The 23,231-nt window shown below is 30.2% G+C and overlaps 2 protein-coding genes across 2 annotated transcripts in view; one reads left to right on the plus strand and one right to left on the minus strand.

The window, feature by feature from the left end:
- The first annotated feature begins 458 nt into the window (after positions 1-458).
- On the plus strand, positions 459-4,540 carry LOC123298713. The gene is given in 8 exon segments (XM_044880805.1): positions 459-731; positions 1,318-1,490; positions 1,555-1,617; positions 2,252-2,392; positions 2,450-2,713; positions 2,769-2,913; positions 3,304-3,840; positions 4,154-4,540. Coding segments are annotated over 8 exon segments (1,983 nt in total).
- Positions 4,541-10,365: 5,825 nt separating this feature from the next.
- Positions 10,366-23,231, minus strand: part of LOC123298714 — a 105,917-nt gene continuing 93,051 nt past the window's right edge. Inside the window, exons 10-17 of the mRNA XM_044880807.1 lie at positions 17,594-19,288; positions 17,321-17,531; positions 16,950-17,155; positions 15,363-15,629; positions 13,202-14,397; positions 11,513-13,123; positions 10,801-10,898; positions 10,366-10,739 (exon numbers count right to left, since the gene is read on the minus strand). Coding sequence (XP_044736742.1) covers positions 10,427-10,739; positions 10,801-10,898; positions 11,513-13,123; positions 13,202-14,397; positions 15,363-15,629; positions 16,950-17,155; positions 17,321-17,531; positions 17,594-19,288 — 5,597 coding nt within the window. The 3' untranslated portion in view covers positions 10,366-10,426. The remainder of the gene's footprint in view (positions 10,740-10,800; positions 10,899-11,512; positions 13,124-13,201; positions 14,398-15,362; positions 15,630-16,949; positions 17,156-17,320; positions 17,532-17,593; positions 19,289-23,231) is intronic.

Below are 23,231 nucleotides of genomic sequence, written 5' to 3' on the forward strand. Positions count from 1 at the left end.
CTTTTTTACATTTTTTCTAAGAGGTACGATCCCTTGAAAAAAATCACAAAAATTTGATACAAAATCTTGTTTCATTTCTTCCAAATTTTGCCAAAATTTACAAGGGTTCAGGGAGATTATTAAATTTAAAATTGCCTTGGAATCTCACTGCATGGCAGATAAAACTCGTTTTATTTAATTTCGGAGCTACTATTAGTCTCTGATAACTAATAACTAACTTGATTAGGAACTCTTTAAATCTGTTGAAAATTGAACCTGAATCATTGATTATGAATTTATTAATCGACTTGCGATCTATGAAAAATGATCACGGATATATTTTTAATTGCTTATTTTCAACCAACAACAAACAATGCTAAATTAATTAACAATAAGGCGTTAAATTAAAACAATTAAATTACAATAAATATCAATAGGTTTTTCAAACGTTAGTCATCAGAAATTTTTAAACCGAAAACATGGGTGGAGGTGTTGTATTTGTGGTTTGTGTTCCAACATCAAATTACGAACATATTCTATTACATGGTACTCCGATCGATTCTTTACATCCAGGTTCACCGATCAGTAAATTTGGGCCAACAACACCACCACTTATAAGTGATGAAAATTTAAAATTAAATGTTGAATTACGTAATAAAAATGCTCCAAAACCAAAAAGTCCTAAGAAGTATGGCGCACCAATGATACCAGTGAAACGTGACGAGAATTTGGTTCATGTTCCGATGGAAAAGGTAATTTTATCTCATGTTTTTTTACGTTAGCCATAATTTACGAGGTTAATATTTTTTTGACTCCCGATTTATCTCTGTTGTCAATTACGACACATTAATTATATCTAACTCTTTTCGTTCCCGAAAAGAAGCACAATACAGGTAATCGAAATTAAAATATCAGAGCTGGCAAGCTTCGAAACCAGAAATATTACTTATTTTTGAGATATTAGCCATTCTAATTTATAATTATGAATACGCACGAAGATCAATTTCAATTATCACAGTAAGTCAGTTTTTAAAAAATCTACTGACAGCTATTCAAAAAGTTTTTGAATAAAGCCAACGGGTTCAAATAATGCAAAACTTTTTCATAACGCTCTTTTCAGGGTTCCACATAACTAATTTTAAATAAAATTTTAAATTCCTTTTTTTTTATGATCGTTGTGCGACAGAATCTCTTTTTCCCAATTATCTATATTATTTTTGCTTAGCTTTCAGTAACCATTCAATGAAAGTCACATTCCGTCTTCAAATAATTCAAACCATAATGTAAATTTTTTGAAAATCTGTGTAATTCTTGTTTTGAAATATCAATGATTTTCAGATTTTGGACGAATTGTTAACAAAATTAGAAATTGAACATGCTGTATGGTGTGCTGATAAAAATGGAAATTATTACGAGGTCATATTTCCTGTACCATCAGGAGATCCTTGCGAAAATTGTATACACTGTTTGACAGAGTTGGGTATTGGGATTAAACTAAATTCTATTGTGAGGTAGAGATGATAATTTTAATATTTTCCAATTCCTTTAATAATAAATTCATGTTTTCGTTTAAAGTGTTCTACCATGCAGTGTGACTTTCAACAGCTTAGATGAAAGAGATTCTATTGAAGAAGAAATGTAAGTAATCGCAGGAAGTCAACTCATGTTTATGTTTTTTTATCAATTATAAAAATTAATGCAATTTATAAAGTTTTTTTTTTTTTCAATTAAGTATTAATTGAATCAATGCGTAAAATAGGTTGCATAAAAAGTCATGGCATGTAACGGGATGATCAGATAAGAGTTACAAATTTACCATTATCCACAAAAATTAACAGTTTAGTGTGGTTTGTGATACGGGAGTGTAAACGAATCATCTTTTTTTGCAAAGGAAATAGCTATTTTCCATTTTGAACTTTAATTTGTGGAACTCCATAATATTAAATAAATAAAACAAATTAATTTGCAAAATTCTACTTATGTTAATAAACAATTAATATACCAATTAAATATTATTATTATCTTGGTTTATTATTATAAGTTAGCCGTTCATTTACATGAAATCATTTTTAAATAAAATTACTAATGACCCAAAATTAAAAAGAAATCTGTATTGAAATTTCATAACGTTCCGTTTTTATTTCAAATTAAAAATGTATAAGTCCAAATAATTGGTCATCCAACAGCTAAATGACTCTTCTTCAAAGTTTAAAAAATTTTATCACAATATAAATTCAAATTCGACTTACCTAGATAAAATTTTTTTTTGTAGTGAAAACGTAGAACAGAAGAAAACGTGGGACAATTTTGTGAGTTCAGTTCGTTCCAAATTAACTGTAAAACAAGTTGTCGATGGGGTACGCAGCGGAGGTGATTTAACATTCGATTATATCATGCTGGTCTTAACTGCAGAGTACGCACACTTTTTAATCGAATTCTAACATAGATTTTAACTCGAAATTTATTTTAGTTGTTTGGCTGCATTGGGTCTTGTAGAAAATAACGCTTCAAATATTGTAGCAGCCATGTTGGTATCACCATTGATGGGTCCAGTAATGTCGTTAACATTTGGTACAATTATTGCTGATCGTCAATTACAATTGGTTGGATTCAAAAGTTTATTCATAGGAATGTTATTATCGTGCATATTTGGCTTAATTTTTGGATTAATTTTGGGTACTACAGAAATGCCGTGGGGTTTTGGTGATTTTCCAACCGAGGAAATGAAAGGAAGGTAAAAGTTTTCAAAAAATAATTATATTAACTTTAAACAATTATATTGCTTTCAGAGGGAATGTCAGAGCATTATGGATGGGTGTTTTGTGGGCTTTACCGTCTGGAACCGGTGTTGCATTAGCGTTATTGCAAGGAAGTGCTGGTCCTTTAATTGGTGTGGCTATTTCTGCTTCATTATTACCACCTGTAGTTAATTGTGTAAGTTTTCTTAATAGCTAGCTAGGTTCTTAATTTAATTTTTCTTTCATTTCTGATTTTTATCGATATCTCGAAACTTCCAAGGTTTAAGAACCCTAGGGAATTTTACATACAAATACGTTCTTTAAAAAAATATACCTCGCATAACTCAAGAATTATTAGAAATGGAGCCTTGAAATTTTGAAATAAGAGATGTTGTACTTGTAATTTCTAATCCTTATCTGGTAGGTCACCTTTTTCTTAAATTGTCTTCTATATATCGATATCACAAAATATTGGATTTTTAGCTTTTGATACAAATATTCTTTCTCATGATTTCAAGGATGTCAACTGACAACCATTTCTCCCACATAAGATTTCTTATAATAAAATTTTAAACAATTATTATAGGGATTATTTTGGGCATTGGGATGTATATGGTTGCTATATCCTGGTATTAAAATTCCACATATTAATGGTGAAGCATACCATGGTAATACCTCATATCAGCCATTGTACACGGATTATATTCCAGTGGAATTTTTTATAAATGGAATTGTTAGCTGTTGTTTAACGGTGGTAAATGTTATTTGTATATTTATCACAGCAATAATTGTTCTTAAAATCAAAGAAGTTGCTGCACCTTATACTTCTACACCAGACTTACAACGATTTTGGGAACATGATATACGAGTAGTGCGTAAAACTAATCGTTCAACTTTACACAAAGCTGAGGATGATGAAAGACAAGCGTAAGACATTAATTTTTCTTGAAATTTTCACTGAAATTTTATTAAGATATACTTTTCTAGATATATGCAAAGTTTGAATAAGAAAACGCAAGAAGATGTAGATAACGCTATGGAGCAAGCGTTGAAAGAGGCAACTGATGATGATACCTATCGTAAAATTCAAAGAGTCAGTTATTCGTTACACGCTCCAGATGATGTAAGTGCTTCGAACATATGAAATATTTTTGGGCAAAAATTTCCTGAATGTTGCTTTACGCGAAGAAAATCGGAACAAAAGTATTTGACAAACAAATATTCAGGGAAACACTGATTTTGTGTTTGTTTCTTTTTTATAGCAATCTCATCGAAAAACACGCTATTCGACGCCTTGGTAAATTAATTTTTTGGCATACAATTCGTAGATAAAAATTCCTGTTTCCTATAACGCAGCATGCAATAAACCACAAAAATATCGAATTCAAATTTTATTGGCGTTTCAAGGATGTTTTTTAAATGATTTTTATTTGTAGGTACCCCGTCAACTTGGAATAGGTGAAAGAATAGAAACATCTGGTCAAAGATCAAATCGTAATTCAGCTCTAACTGATTTGGCCGCTTTAGATAAATTAATCACCTCATTACTTGGTACCCAACCACAATCTTCACCAATTTTAAATCGTTTACATCCATTATCAAGTTCTTTACGACGTAGTAAACGTGGCCGAAGCTCATCCAGTAGTTCACCAATGCCAACAATACTAGAGAGGAAATCAAACAATGATCATTTAAGAAATGGTAATAATGCCAGACCACAATCTTCATCTGGTATACGTGGATTAATTCAAAATTTACCGCATCGATTTTCAGTTGAGGCGACCGATGAGGAGAGTGTAAATTTAACTAAAAATTCAAATTGAATCGGGAGGAATTGTAAGAATAAAGATATTAAAATATTTATACAATCTTCAGATGGAAAATTGTGGAATATGGATTTAAGTTTTCCAGAAACAAAATTTTAACAATGTATATTACTAATAAGAAAAAACATTTTTTAGAAAATTGTAACAAATTATTCAAATTTAAAATATTAATTTTCGATAGGTTAATCTTACATGCAAGATATAACTTTGTCGTTATATTTTGCATATTAAATCACCTTTTCTATTCACAATTAAAATAGAAATTAGATGCAGCATTTCAAAATGCTTATGCACGCTATTCAAATGACTAGCCAGTGATTGAATTCCCAGAAATGTGTAATAATATGTACGCATTATGCTACGTGTAGGTACAAATAACTTTTGGGGATTTCATTTTACGAAAAATTGATTTACTGCTGTCTCGTATTGGTGATTAAACTGAGATGACTTTTAAAAATCCTGGAAGTCAAGTTCAAGATTATCATAATATTCACATCTTGAGAAGCCAACTTAATACAATAATTATCATTTCACGTTTTCACGTAGACCTTAAATCGGACCAATCTTATCAGGTTTGGCAATCAAATGTCAAGCATTTTACTTTTTGCGGCGAAGAGTTTTTAGCTATACATTTAATAATCGCTGCGTTTTGCCCACATATACTTTATCTATTTTCTTCTTAAAGAAAGAAAATTGGTTCTCAATATATGGGCTATTTTATAAACTGGAGGTCCCTCAGTTTGTTTACTGAACGGTTTATCAACCAAAATGTAACAAATGTGCAAGGTAAAAAAATTAAAGAAATAGGGAATTTAATAGAAAAAATCGACTTTTAAAATTTAGTTATTTATATTATCGAATTATTATAATTAATAATAACATTGTGTAAGATTATTTTTATTTAGTAAATAATAAAGTCGCAGTAGATTTTTGTTCTTTGATTTTCTTGTAGGAAAGAGAGTATAGTATTCGATAGTAACAATATAATCATCATAATTTTTTTAGTGTGCATCACAATATAGTTTTTCTTAATACTTAATTTTCTTTTTCACTTATCTAAAATATTTATAATTTCATTATATTTAATTACAAAAATGCAAGTAGTACTTTTTGAATTGCTTTATGAAATTTTTTTAAACATATTTATTGTTCGGTGCATAAAATCTGATCTAGAAAGAAAAATAATAAATTGTTTGACTTTGTGATATGTTCGGACTATCAAAATTTAAACAAAATGAAAAAATACTTATTGGTCCGTTGCATCATAAGAAATAGTCGTTTATTTTATTTTGAAATAAAATTAAAATTTTTTTATATTTTCGGTAAATAAATCTATTTGAATTGTTGGATTTTAATAGTTTGGATTTGCGTTCGTCCCAGTATCCAGTTTGGGAATATTCTCAATCAGAAGACAATGATTTTGCACAATTCGGTATAGTGATTTTGAAAATTGGAAAGAATGCCTTTAATGCCATTTCTATAATTATTGTGATTGTATCTTTCATTGACATTTTTTCTAAGCGCAATCCGGAAGCATAAACTCTTTGCTTTCAAGTTGTGAATATTCTCAGCCTGGAGGCTTTAGCGAACGCAACTTAGGTCAATCTATCATTCAACGTTTACGGAAATTCAAAACTAAATAAATTCAGATTATAAAGACTGTACATAAATATTGTTGACATCGACATTTAATAAATTTCGATGAATAGAATACGCAAGCTCACAGATTACGGTAGCTGAATATTTTAACTTATTTTTTTGTTATTACCAGTTCGTTAATTGGATTTTGGAGCATAATTTTCTTAATTTATTACATGGAGGGGGACAATTGACAAAATTTGTCAACTTAATGGTAGAAATTATTTGTACCACTAGCGTCACTAGTTTTCCTTAAAGGAGTGAAGTATGCAAGTAACCAATTTTATTTTGAAGTGAATAAATTTATGAACTTCTACATAAAGAAATAAATACGTACCTTACACTTTCTCCGCTATCTCGGTGCAAAAGAAACACTACTGACATCTTATTTGTGACAGCCATTTGTTTACATCGAGTCATAAATAAAATATAGCAGTGGAAACATGGAGTTCCTCTGCTTGGTAGGTCTCCTTGTGTAGTCTCCATGATTTATTAGTTTTTATCAGATGCTTACACTTGTTATTTGTGGAAAACGAAATAATTTTTTTATTTATAACTATGCCAAATTTTCAGATGAAATAACAACAATTATCTGCACAACGTTGCATATATTATTGCTTCTTCAGGTATTTCACAATCGATAACGAATAAATTGTAAAAGTTTTATTTTTTAGCGGACCAGAGTTTGATACGACGAATATACCTTCTTATCATTTTCTAAGCTTAATTTTACTCGGATCTATGAATAGGTAATATTTTTCAATGTCGGATCATTTTTTTCCATTTATCAATTCAATTATTTTATAAATTTTCTAAATTTCGTTGTATTCAATTACAGTAAATTCAATAAGCGTAGTAAAATATAATGAAATTATAAATTGTTGTTACTTTTTTATTTTATCTTACATTAATTAAATTGCTCAGAATATTTAGATACTGTGCTGAACACATTTATTAATAGTTAATTAATATAATTATTAGAATGCATGTATTGTACAATGTAATTTGTATAAATAATCATTTTATTATTTACAATATTTTATTTATTTTATTTATTACTAACCATATCTTTTGTTGTTTTTTTTTTTGTAAATTATTTATTCTTCATAATTTTTTTTAAGTTTATTAAGTTTTTTTATTAAATTATCCTTTTGATTCCCATGCTTATATAAATATTGCTATTATCATGATTGCATGCCGATTTTTCTATCAATAATATTTAAAAAAAAAATTACAGTTCATTATTTTTATATTTTCTTGCCAGATTTTTTTAAGTTAACATAATTTGCATTAATAAAAATAAAATTTTGAGAATTATGTTATTTGAAAGTTCTGAAAATACATTTGTTTAAGGATTCATTTCGACAAAAAAAAAAACACTTTTAAATATTAACAACTCGGAGAATATTTCGTACTTGTGTTTCCCATATAGTCTGTTTGTACTAAAAATTGATAAACTTGCAAAAAAAATATCAAAAATTTCGCATGTAGTTTGAATTTACTGAACCAAGTTATTGAAATTTTTTTCTTTATAAACAATAAAAAGTCGACCCACATTGGTGATATGAGCCAATGAAAAATGATGTACACGGTAAGTAACTGAAACTGCAGAACCCTTATTTTGAGAAAAATATCAATAATTTGCATGCATTTTAACATTGAATGTAATGTTGTACGATTTTCCCAATATTTATTACACCGTGATGTCCTCTGCGGTTTATATTTGGCTGGAATCATATATCACACAAATTTTCCTAAAATATGAAAATTAAATTTTTTTAATAATATCTATTTTTTTTTATTAAACCTGTCTTCAGCAACTGCTATGCTGCCATTAACAAAAATTGACTCATTCACGAGTTTTTTAAATTTCTGCCATTTTAAGAGTAAAACCCGTTATAAATGACACTTCGTAATTTTATGTTGATTTCAGTGCAAATTTTTCTCATATTTAATTTTTAGTAAAATTTTATCATAAATTTCAAATAACATAATTTTATAAAATATAAAATTATAACAATTTGATTGTTGAAACTTTGGCGAAAAAATATTTTCTATATTTTATTTTTGAAATTTTTTTTTTTATTTTTAAAGAGTTATAAGATACGACACATAAATTACAACAGATGAAAGTTTTTCCTTTTTTTTTTGCTTAGGAAGATAAAAATATCAAAAATATTAATTACAATACACATATTACGAAGAGAATAATGAAGTTTAAAAAATATTGCTTGGGCCTCTACAATGCACATTTTTAATGCATAAATATTTAATCTTTTGCTTGTGCATTTATCACAGATCTTTACTCAATATTTTTTTAAATATATTTTTATAATATAAATAAAAATTAAATTAGATTTTCAATATATTTATAATATATATATATGAACCCGTATTATAGATAAAATAACAATTTTTTTTCCGTTTTGCGAAGATAATATTTGCTTTTAATATTTGACGTTAGCGGATTCTACTATGTTACAAAAAGTAAGAGATATCTACAAAGATAAAAACTACATTAGTGATTTTTTTAATGAAGTAAGAATTCGTTATTTGATTGTATTTTTTTAAGAAAAATTTCATATATTGAAAAAAATTGAATTTTAGAATTTGTCTACTTAAGGCGTTTCAAAATTTAATATATGGCAAGAGTTAACAGCGCAGTCTTGTGAATGGGATAAACACTTTTTACGTTATTAAAACTTCTAATTTTATGATACTGTTCAATCAATTAATTATTAGTTTGTATAATTTTTTTCAAAGATTTACGAAATATTAATTTCTTTGACAGTTGTTCCGATGTAGCTAATTACAATTTTTGTCACAAGATTGGGTATCAACAATAACCAGATACAAATATATTCCACATAGAGTTAATATTCTCGACTAGGCAAGTGAAACAAAACCGAAAATAAGGCTTTCTTTGCATTTTGAATTCACCAAAGGTAAAAATGGATACGCTTTTCTTCAAATAAAATAAGGACGTTTAGAAATCAGCGTTAGCGGCCTACTCTAGTGCAATCTCCACGATATTTTCAATTCTTGTTGTTAGTTTTAAATAAATAACGAATTCTAACTAATATTTTTAGAATAAAATTTATTTATTTTTTGGTATTTTATAGCAATGCTAAAAACAGTACTTACAAGTGTGAATTATTGATATATTATACACTTTTGTTTTTAAGTTGGTAAAACAGTTTTTAAACTGTGTGGGTGCGAACATTTAGTAAGTGCAAACATTATTTCATTTTTCAATATTTATCATTTTTAATACTTATTATTTAAGTGCTGTGGTGCACACAGTAGAAAATCAGTCTTTTACAGGCCGTATTTTGTAGTACGAAACTATGAAATATTTATTAATAGATCAGTCATTCCTACCATTCGAAATTTTATTTGCGCATGAGTACGCAACTAAATTAAAAATTTTTTAATTCACTTAAAACGCAGTAGAACATGGCCCTGAATCAAGAAGCTGTTATTTTTCTCAATATTCGGCTTTGTACTGTGAAAACTTTCCAATGACTGTTCTATAAAAATTACTCACTTAGAATGTTTGATAAATATTTGATAGTCCGTATTAAAAAAGTTTGCATAGAAAGATTGTTTTTAAGTAATGTTTAAAAGGCCATTAATTAAAAAGTAAAATTCATAAAAAGAGTTTACAACAGTATTTTTGGCCTGTAATAAGTAGTTTAATATCTATTTTTTAAACAATTATTTATTTACTTAACAATAAAGTACTTATCAAATATTTGTTTTTTTTTTCTTTTTTATAATCGCTGTTCACAAAGTAGAATTTAAAAATTATTTTATTTTTTTTTGTTTGAGCACCTCAAAATTTTTTCAATTCTAAAAATATACATTCGCCTTTTTTCGTAAATATAACTCTAACGATATTTTATAATTGAAATATTTTCGAGACATGAAGAAAATAATTTTTCGTTGTTTTAGTAAATTTGAAAATATCGTTATTGTTCTTAAACTATGTATTTGCTATTTTTAAGTTCACGCGTAGAAATTAAGCATTAATTTTTTCCTAATATTTTTTTCTCTAATCTAATCCGATTTTTAAGGCTTTCTCATTTTTCTATAATTTACGTATAGCTAAATTTTATTTTAAAGCTTTGATTTTTGACTGTTTTTTTTTTTATTATTTTTTTTTAATTTTAATTAAAGCAGTTCTTGTCTGATTCCTTAATGTATCGCTTTTTTTCCAGAATAAGGATACATAAATTACTGTTTTTAATCAGAAAATCCGTTTCCACTTATTGGAACTTTTGACCATGTTCTATCATCTTGTGGTATCAGTAATTGGCTACCACCTCGCCTATGAGCTCGTTGCTTATATTGTCGACCTCTCGCAGATACTGATGACGTATTTGATGTATGCAGTTTACCAATACTGCTACTTTTTCTAATTTTAGGACGTGAGCCTTTTGGTGAATGTAATAATGGTGACGTCACTTGATCGTCATCATCATCATCTCCACCACTGTCAGATAAACTTACTAAGCGTTCACGACGCTTCAAACTTTGCTCTAAACGGCGAAGAAATCTAAAATTGACAAAAATATTAATTTCCATAAAAAATCCTTGTTAATTACAATGTATTTTACCTTATTTGATGGCTAATTGTACGTAAGCGACTAATTTTTCGATTACTTTTTGGAAATTCATCAGCAATTTCTTTCGTTAACATTGAACTTCGAGCATCCTAGAAAAAACTATACTTAGAACTATAGTTATAATAGAACTATAGATATAATTAAAACCGTTATTTAAAATATAAAATCTAGCATTATCTAAATTACAGCTCATATCCAAAAACCCCAAATAATAGAAACCGACGACTTATCTACGACCTAATTAAGACTAATTTCTACTAAATATGTGCTAGACTTTCGTACGATATGATACTAAAATTAATTTGGGTTCTAGATATTAAATAAGCCAATTAAATAACTCTTCTAACTAGTTTTTGTAAAATAAGGATCTTCCTAGAATTATGCATTGATTTTTGAACTTAACATTTTTGATGAAAAAATACAAAAGTTAAAGTAAAACGACTTGGTATTCTGGAAGACCCCATTTAAACAGGAAACAACAACAATCGAGAACATAGACAATAATTACAAATACTCGCGATATTGAAGTATTTCTTTTGTAAACAAATATGTTCTCCAAACATAGATGGTAGATTGGCTCAACCCCAAGCCATAACTGGCATCTAAAAATATCAAAGTATCGATTCCCATAGTGATCATTATATTATAATCAAAAGATCGAATAATTTTAATTCCTGAAAAACTATTTGAATGTAAATCTTACCTCGGCTGTTTCTTCTCCTGAAGCCTCGTTCGATACAGTCTTTTTCTCTGACGGCCATTCGCCAAGCGATGGCCAACGAATTGTGTCTGGACTCGGGCTGGATGATGAAACCTTTAATTCTCTAGCTGAATGCAAGCTCTCTGATGATGATGAAGAACTGACATGTTGCTGCGTACGAATGCGTCGTTTGGGACTCAATTTCCTTGGTGCTGGTATACGACAATGAGATGTTGACGAAGGATCTTTTCCAGGAATGTCTAATAAATGTGATAATGATGATGAGACTTGTGCACGTGTTGGAGATGGCGTTTTTAACAGCGTTGGTTTTGTTTGTTTCTTTTCTCGCCTCCGACCAGTTGATTTTCGATGTTGTTGACCTGTGGCACTTATATTTAATTTACTGTTTTGTAAGTCAGAACTGGGGAAATCATAAAGACCATCACTGTCTGTAAACGGTAACTGATAATCTTTATGTCGACAATAATTATGTGGTGAAAAACGTCCTAAACCTACAGTTTTATCACTAAGCGGACTTTCACTACGTGAACTTACTGGACTCAAGTGAGTTTTATCACCTTGAACAACAATTGATGGCAACTGTAATGATTTATTTGGAGATGAACTGATTGGAGGTATTACTAATTTATCTAGTTCGAGAGATTCTACTGTACAATTTGTTACACTTAACGAGGGGGGTGTACTTATCACAGGTAAATTTAAAATTGTTTTTCCAGTTTCATCACCAAGTTCATTACTAATAAATACTTCTAACTCTTTTGCACTTTTTAATTCACCCTCTTCAATTTTCTCATCAATGTGATCCGTTCCAATACCTTCGTCATTTGATTCTAGTAATTGATCATCTGATAATGTTTCTGAATCAGATCTTCCTCTACAACGATTTCCCTGATTATTATCTTCTCCATCTCCTGAATTAGAATTGTTAATACTCGTTGATGTTTTTAATAAAGGTGACGGTCGTCTAGGTGTTATTGAACTTAAATGTGAACCGGGGCCTGATGATCCAGGATCCTCCATCTCTGATGGGCATAAAGGATTATTTGAACCACATCGAGATGGACCGGGGCTTGCCATTGAACTATATCCAGATGAACTTAAATTTGATTCAGATGCTGTGCGATCGTTGTTTCGTGAACACATTGAAAATGGACTTAAGTAACACATGCCAACATTGCCTATACTACTCGGACCTACATTTAAATGAGTTCCAGTGGATTTTGTTGCAGGTGATATACTTTCTGCATCGGACTCAGCTTCGCTTAGGTTACAAGTTATAGTAATCATTGGAGGGGGACATGGTAAATCTAATGATGTTGGTTTATCAAACTCTTTTAATAAACCCCGTTTTTGTTGTCTACTACCGGAAAATCCAAATGTGTTTTCTTCAGTATCTATTGCGCGCTGAGGTGGTGGTGAACCTGGGAATAATAATGAAGGTGGACTTCGATGTGTAGGAGAAGGTTGTTGGATCGTTAAAGTTGGAATTATTAATGGCGGCGGAGGATTTGTTGCTTTTTGACTATTATTTGCTTCTCCTTTTGGATTGATTGTAACGGCTGTCACTCCTTGTGTAATTGGAGTAGGTCGTGCCTGCAAATCATAAAAATTATGATTATAAATAAATTTAAAGAAATAAAAAATATCGTTAATATGAAAATAAGTTATAACCTTTAATTTGGTTGTGGTTGCTTGAGAAGAAGCAGCCATCGCTGCAGCTTCTTCTTGCAGTAATCCATCTTCCGCTTGTGGATCAATGGCTATATCTTGTGGTAAATCTTCATCTTCGTCATCACTAATACTCACTGACATACCAGATATTTCTATTGAAATATGATCCTCTGAACAATCCATTCCAACATCTTCAGCGGATGAATATATTGGTGATCTTTGACGCATTGGCGTTGGAGCTGGTGAAGGCTTTGGTGTCGGTAGTGGCGTTGCAACTTCATGAATTGGCGATAAACATTTATTTATAGTACTTGGAATTTCTAGTAATATAGTTGGTGGCTGCAATAAATTATTATTTGTGGATGATCGTTGTGAGTTATGTGGATTTAAAACTGAAACCTCAATGTTATGAGAACTGTGCTTTTGCATAATAGGCGAGTCTGGTGGACCACTTGAAAATGATATTGGAGTTGGAATTGATGACGAAGATGAGTCATCATCCCCTGCCACATCATCTTGAGGGCTAGATGCTGTAGGTGTTGTTGATGGTGAAGCCAGTAACGAAGGAGGCAAATTTGCTGCAGCCGATGTAGAAGAAAAGTTTCGAAACATTGCTAGAATGGAATCAGCACTAGCTGGTTTCACACGACCTCCCATTCTTGAATTACGTCGGCTATTTAAGAAATCCGTAATACTACCTGACGTGCCTGGCATAGATACTTCTAAGCTGGAAAACGAATCACTACCCTGATTACTCGATGTACTGTGTGGAGATCGAGTATCAGCAGCTGGAGATGGTGGTGTACTCGAACATTTTGTAACCGGTTTCATTTGTGCAAGTTCAATTTCAGACCCAGAGCTCATTTCTGCAGAAACTTTACTGAGTAGTCTAGCAAAAGTTACTTTCTTTTCTAATTTCGGATCGTCAATGGTCGCAGTCAGCGTAGATTTAGGTGTTGTACTAAAATTTGTTTCAGTACATTCATCCTCATTTTCTTTACTGCCATTTTGTGCTTTCTCTTCCGCATCTTTTACTTTCCGTTCACTTAACTGTATTAATTCACCTAAACTGACTTTCCGTGATCTATTTTGACCACCTGCTGGAGAAATTAACTGTTGTAATATTTGTTTTTTCTCTGCTGCATTTTTCTTAGTTGGTGTAGAATTATTGCGTTTTTTTCTTGGCGAGGGCGTACCTAAAACCATACCAAATGTATTAACACAGTTTTAAAATTTTCCAAATTGTTGTTTTTGTATGTGTGTGGAACCTTTATTATGGCATGAAGTCATGCGAATTATTTCAATGATTCTACATTTACTAAAGTTAAAGCAGAGATTAGAGTAGAAAGTAGAGATATTAGAAGCAATAAAGAGAGAAAAATATATTACGAATAATACGGGGAAATTTCAAAATCTAAAAGGTAGGTATTAATTATTGTCGAGCCACTTCGAAAACAAAATATATATTATTAGTTCATTAAATATAAATAAGTGCAAAAGCAATATTTCAACTGTGCATAAAGCTGTTTTGATGGAGCTAATTGTTTATGGTTCTACTTTTAATAAGTGTTAATTTTTTATAGCTGAATCAATTTTTTTTAAATTTTATTATAATCAATCAAAGCGAAGTGAACATTTACCAAAATTACGATTTTTTGTAGAGATACCGATTTAATAAACTCGGTACAAATCTATTGGGAAAATCATTTTTATTGTCTTAAAATAAAACTACAATAACGGACAAAAACTGGGTTTCAGCTGAATAAATAGTTGAATATTATAAGAAACCACTGTAATTTAAAACAATACTGTTCTAAGGCATGGTACTCTTTTAAGGGTCTAATCGTTCCATAGAGCACGTTGTCTATTTTATGTTTTAAGCCTGCTTTTGACTGCTATGTTGACTGCTTGAGGTAGTGATTTTGTTATTTTCCCAATACTTATTTTGATAGGTCCATGATTAATAGCAAATGTTATAGAGTTTCAAAACGGGTATCTCTACAAAATACATAGGTGAAGAAAATAGGTAAGACAGAGAAAGGCACATAGAATAAAAGACATAAAAGTTTATAGTAGACAGATACAGAAGCTGCAAACAAGGCTGCATTCGATTCTGTGTATGTTGGTAAAAAATTTTTTTGGTGCCGTGCTCTTATCTTACGTCGCGGAAGTGGTTTTAATAAATCGTCCAAACTAAATGTTCTGGCTGTAGCTGCAGCGGAGGGATGGCCTTGACCGCCACCAGGGCAGCCATGTGGGCTCGTTAGACTCAGGAGGGAAGGTTTGCGAATACCCAAGCGGCCGAAGAGAGAACGTGGACAACCTCCTTGTTGTGGACTTGGCATCACCATTACAGCTGCTGGAGTTCCACCAGCACCAGCTGTACATGCTAGTTGTTCACGAAGTGATGATCCACGTATTGATGAACCTGTTGAAATTGACCAATCTGTAACATAGACTAACACATTCCAAAATGGGCTAAATTTTCAGGATTAACTTTTAAGAAGATAGTTTAGAAAAAATAGACCAAGATTTAAATTATCAGGGTTTTTTAAATTTCTCATTATACACGCTGTTCAAAAAGTTCGAGATCCACTCCCCCTTCGCCCTCTGAATTTTAGAAAATAATGACTGAAACAAACGACTAAGTTCGTACAATCCAACTTGGCCTTGGATTTGACTTAACGTTGACCACGAAGGTCATATCAAGGTAAAGTCGATTTTTGTCCTAACAATATCCTATAAATTTTGTATTGTTTTTGTCATTTTTTTCGAAAATTCAGGGGGTCTGAACTTTTTGAACGCAGTGTATGTTTGTTACTTCTCCTTATCAGATGAAAATATGATACGTCATTAAAAACGATTAGCTAAATGTTTCTTCAAAACATTTCTAACTTTTTCATATAAATTGTATTGAAAAACATTTTAGTTTTAAAACACGCCTTTCTTTCTTGAAATTTTTGGGAGGACAGACAACAAAACTTGATGTGATTTGCTTTGTAGCCTGTAAGATTGTCAGAACACCCCATTTCCTTGCTTCTGCTTCGAAGGGAACTGAAAAGTATTTCAGTTTTACTAAAATAGAATGAGAGGTTACCGCACGGCTATTCAATCGAAAATATTGTACGGCTATTTATTGAGAGAACCATGAAAATATTGCACGGCTATTTATTGAGAGAACCATGATTTTCTCAGCCCAGTCTTGCAAAAATGACAAAAGGACTTTTGAAGTACATGCTTTTGTAACAAACATGGCGTGATAATTACACGAATCGAAAATGTGAATATGGATATCATGATGTCAACAAAAATATTAGTATAAGAATTCGTTAATTTAGTAAGAATATGGAACCAAATTATAGAAAGTTAATTTTTCGATGATTTATTCTCGCTACTTGTGTTTGTTTTCCTCATTTTCATCAACTCTAAAATACTTTTCAGGTTTCTACGAAGAAAAAGCGAGAAAAAGAGGCACACAAATGTATCTCAATCGTATGGTCTTTTATAATGATTCGAATATACGTTGAAAATTACTGAAAACAAAATTAAATATTTTTGAACAAAAGCTGAAATTTTAAGCAAAAGCACATTCGAATAAAAAATTCTTTAAAGAATGAAATTAGAACTTTAATTATCAAGTGATAAACAATTATTTGGTGCTGCTTGCAAAAATTCATAACGAGAAATTTGAAAACATTTTTGAAAAGAAATTTGAACCAGTAAGTTAAATTAATAATAAAATACATACCACCACGATTTCGATCTGCTTCCTCAGCTAATAATTTTTCTAATTTTTCTGGAAAGTGTCTTTTCGCACACCAAACCAGTCCAATCACTCCTAATACCACGGTGACTGTTATCAAACCTAGCCAAAATGGTTCGTGAAGCATTCGCTCTGATAATGGTTTGAATGGAATGTTCATCATACGTTTATCGCAACGTGGACCTTCCCACCTAAAATTAAGGACCATAATTAAAAAAAAAACATGAAATATACATTTATTTTTTAGATTGATGATTATTTGATTTTGTATATATGGAAATATAGCTTTGCGTCATAAAAAATTTAGTGAAAATGCATTATTCTGACTACTAAGATAAATGTTAAAATAGACTTACCATGCATGACATCTACAGTGAAATGTATCACCACGATCTATACAATCACCTCGAGATTCGCAAGGATTACTTTCACATGGTCTTTGTTTTTGTTCGCATGTTTCACCAGTATAACCACTTTGGCAATGACAACGATATCCTTTCTGAGTTAATTCACATCGTCCAAATACACATGGCTCTAATTCGCATACAGTTAGTGCACAAAATAATCCTGGAATAAAAGTAACATAAGCTATAAAGAACATCTTTAAATTGAAATTTGATAAGAATTACCTGTAAAATGACCATCACATTGACAAATTTTCCGTTTTCCTTTTGATATACATTTTCCATTATGTTGGCATGGATTGGGCTTACAACTTTCCACAGTGTTTGTGTCCTCGAATCGTAACAATTTGATTTTATAATTAATGTCAGGTTGAACTCGAACAGTTCCATTCAAAATGATACCTCCAATTTCGGTGTTTATTTGTCTTATGTGTAGCGTATTTAAATACGATGTAATCGAAATAGGAGACGGTGGTAAAAGTAAATCCTCATTTGGATTCATACAAACGTACCATTTAGTACCATCTTGATCTGCATAATTATCGTAAATTTCAATAATTCCTTCATTATTTGGACAAAATCCATCATCACTAAATTTTACATGAAATAATTCAATTAATATAACATTTCCTAATGGAGCGACTAAATGCTGGGTAAAATCAATGTTGGCCGGTGTTGTCATTGGATAATTTAAATGTAATAAAGTTCCATAAGTAATATTAGAAATTTCAATGAATCGATCTTCTTTAATTGTCGATAACATTTTGTAAATGGCACGAAATCCCGATCCAATCGGTGGATTTGATGAAGTTTGTAATCGAATTTCAATTTTTTCACCCATTGAAACAAACGCTCCTTCATTTAAATGATTGCTTAACTTATAAGGTCGAAATAAGTTGTTATCACCCAAATTAATTTCTAAAGTTGCATCATTTGTTTCATTTATATCATAATTTGTAATTTCCAACCAAATTCGTCGACCACTTGGAGCTAATATTTGTAAAGAACAGTCTAGTTTTGCTAATAAAAAATATGGATAATTTGGAGATGTAATCACACCTTCTTGTGCAGTAAGCGTTTGTTTCGGGCATCCAGAAACGTCAATTGCATGCCAAGTAACTGAAAAACCATTGCCAGATATACTATAATCAGTGTGAAATCGCAGCATAGCAACATTTGTATCTGACACAAAATTAAAACGTTCCATATCTGTGTCATACGTTCCACACCATCGTACTACATCACCACTTTTTGGAATACTATGTAATTCCACATAATCGTATAAACATTGTGGTTGATATTCAACATCCAGACGAGAAAATTGTATAACTAATCGTGTACGTTCGGGACCGATTATTTTAACCCAATAATCTAAATTATTGTAATAATTGTTTGGGTAATTCGGTGATGTTAATCTTCCTTCAGATCCATTTAAGGTTTTATTAAAATTTACATTATTTATTGAAATTAAATTACGCCGTTTACATATGTATCCGCCATAATTCGAACACTTTTGTGTTTGCCAATATAAACCACTTGGTAAAATTGGCGTAGATGATGTGGTCCATTGAATTCCCAAACATATTGATGTTGAATTTAAATGGAACATTTCAGGTAGAACATTTTTTTGTCCCGGTAGCCATCCGGTGTATGTGGATTGTGAACCATCGATCCATTGATGCTTTTTACTATTTGTTAATTTAGCACCTAACCAGTAAATAGCGTTTGGATTATATTCACTTGTTTTACGTATATTTGTTGTTACAAAATGTTCTTCTTCAGGTGATAAAATCGATGCTAATTGTGCTTTCATACCTTTACATATTTGCTGAGCTGTAAACCATGTTACTTCCGGATAACTGACGAATAAATAACATGAATTGTTATATAAATGTAGACGTTCATCCGAACAAGCCATAGCTACAATAAAAAAAAGAATGTTTTGTATATTATACCAAGAGTAGGTGTATATTATTAAATGTCTTTGAATAAATAATTAACTTTTTCGTATCTTTTTTTATATACAGAGTGGCCTAAAAGTCATAATTTCTGCATATAAATCAGTTACAAAATTCGTAGAGCCGCCCGATTTAAGAAGCTACACATTCGCAACCAAAACGTGGGATCACAATGCCGTCAACAATGAGTCAATAATTTACTTCTGTAGATTCATTAACGTAGCTACAGCTATATTTGCTGAAAGTTCGAGTAAAATATTTTTGATCCGCTACAAATTACTTAAAAAAGGAATGTGTTCAGCATCCTTGTTCCCAGCAGCTTGACCGATTTTTAATCTCGTAGTTCCTAAAGTCCCTAATAATGTTTGGTGAAAATTTGCTTAGACGTTTCGAGAAACACAAGCTGTTAATTTACTTGCCTACATCTGTTTATGGCCATTACTTTTCATTGCGCAAGAAATGGGGTTGTCTTTGAAAGTTTGAATATTGCATAAGTTTTATTTCTGGCTGTTTCCATGGTAACCATAAACTAATTTATTAATATAATTGTATGAATGGACATATAAGTCTATGGTTTGTATATATGGATTACATTGAAAATTTATAATGTTATTTTGTTACAAATTTAATTCGTAAATTTATTAATTTACATTTAATAAATTTTATTTAATCAATTTCGTCTTTTTTTTCACAATTTCTAATGCAAGAAATTTAATTAATTGATATTATTTCAAAAATTTCAATTTGGCATTTACCGTAGCTATTTCATTTACATGTAAAGAATTGAAGGAAGTACATGTGAATAATTAAAAGTTAGTCATATTTTAAATAAAACGTGTGGTTGATTGAAAATTTCGTAAGAGCAACGTTGTGATCGATTCAGTTGTCCCCTCTACCTACTTTACACAACACGAATATGCAATAAACAGGTTTTTTCCTATCTGAATTCTTTCCAGGAGGGCTAAGTGATTTAGCCATCCTGTCATTAATGTGAAACCATTGGCGTTAGAGTTACATAGACTAAGTGTCAAACGATTGTAAGCGTGCTAACATCTGAGATAATTGCTTAGGTAAAATCCATTGTAGAATCGTAAGAAAAAAGTGTGAAGTGATTCGTGATAAGTATTTAATTAAAAAGCGAAAAAGTTCACTGATATCGCAATATTTTATGTAAAACATTTTGCGATATGAAAATTTAACTTTCAATGTATGTTTTTTTTGATAAATGTCCCTATACTCTTTAGATAAATGTATTTTTATAATAAATATCCCTAAGCTGACCTAAGCAATTACCTCAGATGTTGGCACGCCTCTCACTGTGTGGAAAGATAGGCGATGCTTAGTCTATGTATAATTGTAAAACTCTAAAGTCAATATGTGAAACCCTGTATACATGTATTCACAATGAAATTAAATTTGCCTCTCAATAAAAGATACTTTAAAATCATTGTTGATAATACACCACAGTTTTATCAATACAATATACCCCCATATATACTTGTCACGTATATTCGTTCAGAATAGTAGGCCTTTATTTGTAGGAAAAAGGATGGAAAACATTATAATTTTTTAGTGTATTCTTTTATAAACACAAAAAACAAGGTTTAGAGGTTTTTCTTTATTTTCTTTGAATAAAGAATATATTAAACATCAGTAGACATAGTTTAAAGGCTGTATGGTAATAATCAGAGAGAATAAAAGAGCTTGTCGTAAAAAAAGCTCTTGACAATTTAAAGAATTATCTTGTTTGTTTACATTTGGAATTAAATTAAAAAAAAATATTATTTATGTATGAAACGTCGCGTCTAGTTGACTCATTTAAATATATAACTTTAAGTCTTATTAAATAAAATATACAAAAATTTATATTTCCTGGCACTTAAAAAGTTTATTTTTCTCTAAATTATTAATAATATTTTTGTTATTTTATTAAATATAAAAAAAAAGTTTTTATTTAAATTTAAATCTACATTTAGTTTATTAATATTAATTGTTCAATATATTATAAATATTCAATACTAGCTGACCCGGCGAACTTCAAATCGCCTAACAGTCGATTCTTTTTTTTTTTAACGATACTAACGTCATTCGATTGTTTTGCTTTCCCGGAACTCCTCTACTAACACTTAAACTTTATGGTATGGTATTAAAGTTCAAATTGACTTTTAATTATTATTACGAATCTTCTGTATGGGAACATAGAAAAGTGTTGTTTTTAGTCTTTTTCAGGCCATTTTTTAAATTTTTCTCTCCGTAAGAATCATCCTCATACTTCAAGTAATATCATAAAAGAAGAATTAGCGAAATCGGTTCAACTGCTCTCGAGATTTGCGCTTAGCAACACATTCAGCGATTCATTTTTATATTATAGATATTCATTAGAAGTATCAAGCGTGGATGCAGAGGGAAGCAACCAGGGAAATTTCTACCTAAAGTAAGGATGTAATTACGTAATAATTATCTAATAAATTGCATGCCCTAGCTACAACACAAAATACAGTCCAATATTTTGTAGCTAGAATGGGATATAAAATTTTTTTTAATCGATTTTCTTGCTGTTTACAAAGGATTGTTGTATGAAAATCATATAGCCGAGATCATATTCCGTTGTAATTAATTAAGTCGATCTTTTTAAAACTAGTCGTTAAATCGCAAAATCAAGATTACTGTGCCTCACCAGATTATCGTTTTTTTAGAAGGAAAATATCTTCAGTAGCGTTGCGTGATTTTAATATAATAGTTTTTTAGTAGGAGGTATAAATTTTATTTTGGTGGCCACCAAAATATACTCCATCACGTGGTGTATACCACATGACTTGCTTATCACATTGAAAAACCGATTCACGAACGATCACTGAAATTCATTGGATTTAGTCTGAATCGGAGATTGCTTGAGAAAATTGTTTGTTGTTGCCTTTTCATTACTTATAATAGTTTTTCCATTATATATCTTATAAATAAAAATTTTGCTTCCGTATGTTTATGGCCACAAAATTCGAAAAAAGTAACACTTTTTTTTTCTTGATTGTATTGATTCTTTAATTTTTGGTAGAAAATTACAGGTCGCTTAAAAACGTAAAATAGAGAAGATGCATTTTTTTTTATTTGAGAAATGTGCTTTTTTGCTGGTACCCACACTGACTTAGGTAGTTAATTTCTCATAAACCGTACACAGAATCGATGTGAATTTTTCCCAAGGGACGTATATTAGGATGATTAATTGATAAATAAAATTTCAAATTTTTAGTATCATTTTCATTTTTACGCTATCGAAATACTTTAATTATAAAAACCTACATTTATAAATTTTATATTTTATAAATTTAATGGTTCAATTTAACGTGCATATATGGATGGTTTGCCGTTTTTGTTTTTAAAACAATGCATATGCCTTTCATTAACGTACAGTTTCAATTAAATTCAAATTTATATGCAAAAAAAAAAATATATTAATTTAAAAAATATGGAAAAAGCGAACAAACATTTATTTAAATTAAATAACCACAACAATGTGAAATTTTACATTTTTTATATAAAACAACAAATATCAATAAAAACAACACACATTTTGGTATCGAAACATATTGGATGCAAATGAAAAGCGGAATTACAAAATTTTGTTTGATAACTTCCTGGTGAGTTCACACTTCATAAATTATGCACACTTAGAAGAATTGATCTATACAAGCAAAATTTATTTTAATCTTTGTAGCGTGGATTCAGCTCACCCACTATTGTGAGGTAGGTAATAGGCTTTCATTTTTTAAAGAATTACGCCATTATGTCCGATTTAAGTAGATATTATTGACAAAAACAGTCGACTAATATTTTTTACTTGTATCAAAAGTTTGACGGTATGAGTCAACATAATGTGCAGCTCAATAAGAATGCCGGGTTTTTTTCCT

The sequence above is a fragment of the Chrysoperla carnea genome, chromosome 4, assembly GCF_905475395.1.
Source record: "Chrysoperla carnea chromosome 4, inChrCarn1.1, whole genome shotgun sequence".
Classification (NCBI taxonomy): Eukaryota; Metazoa; Arthropoda; class Insecta; order Neuroptera; family Chrysopidae; genus Chrysoperla; species Chrysoperla carnea.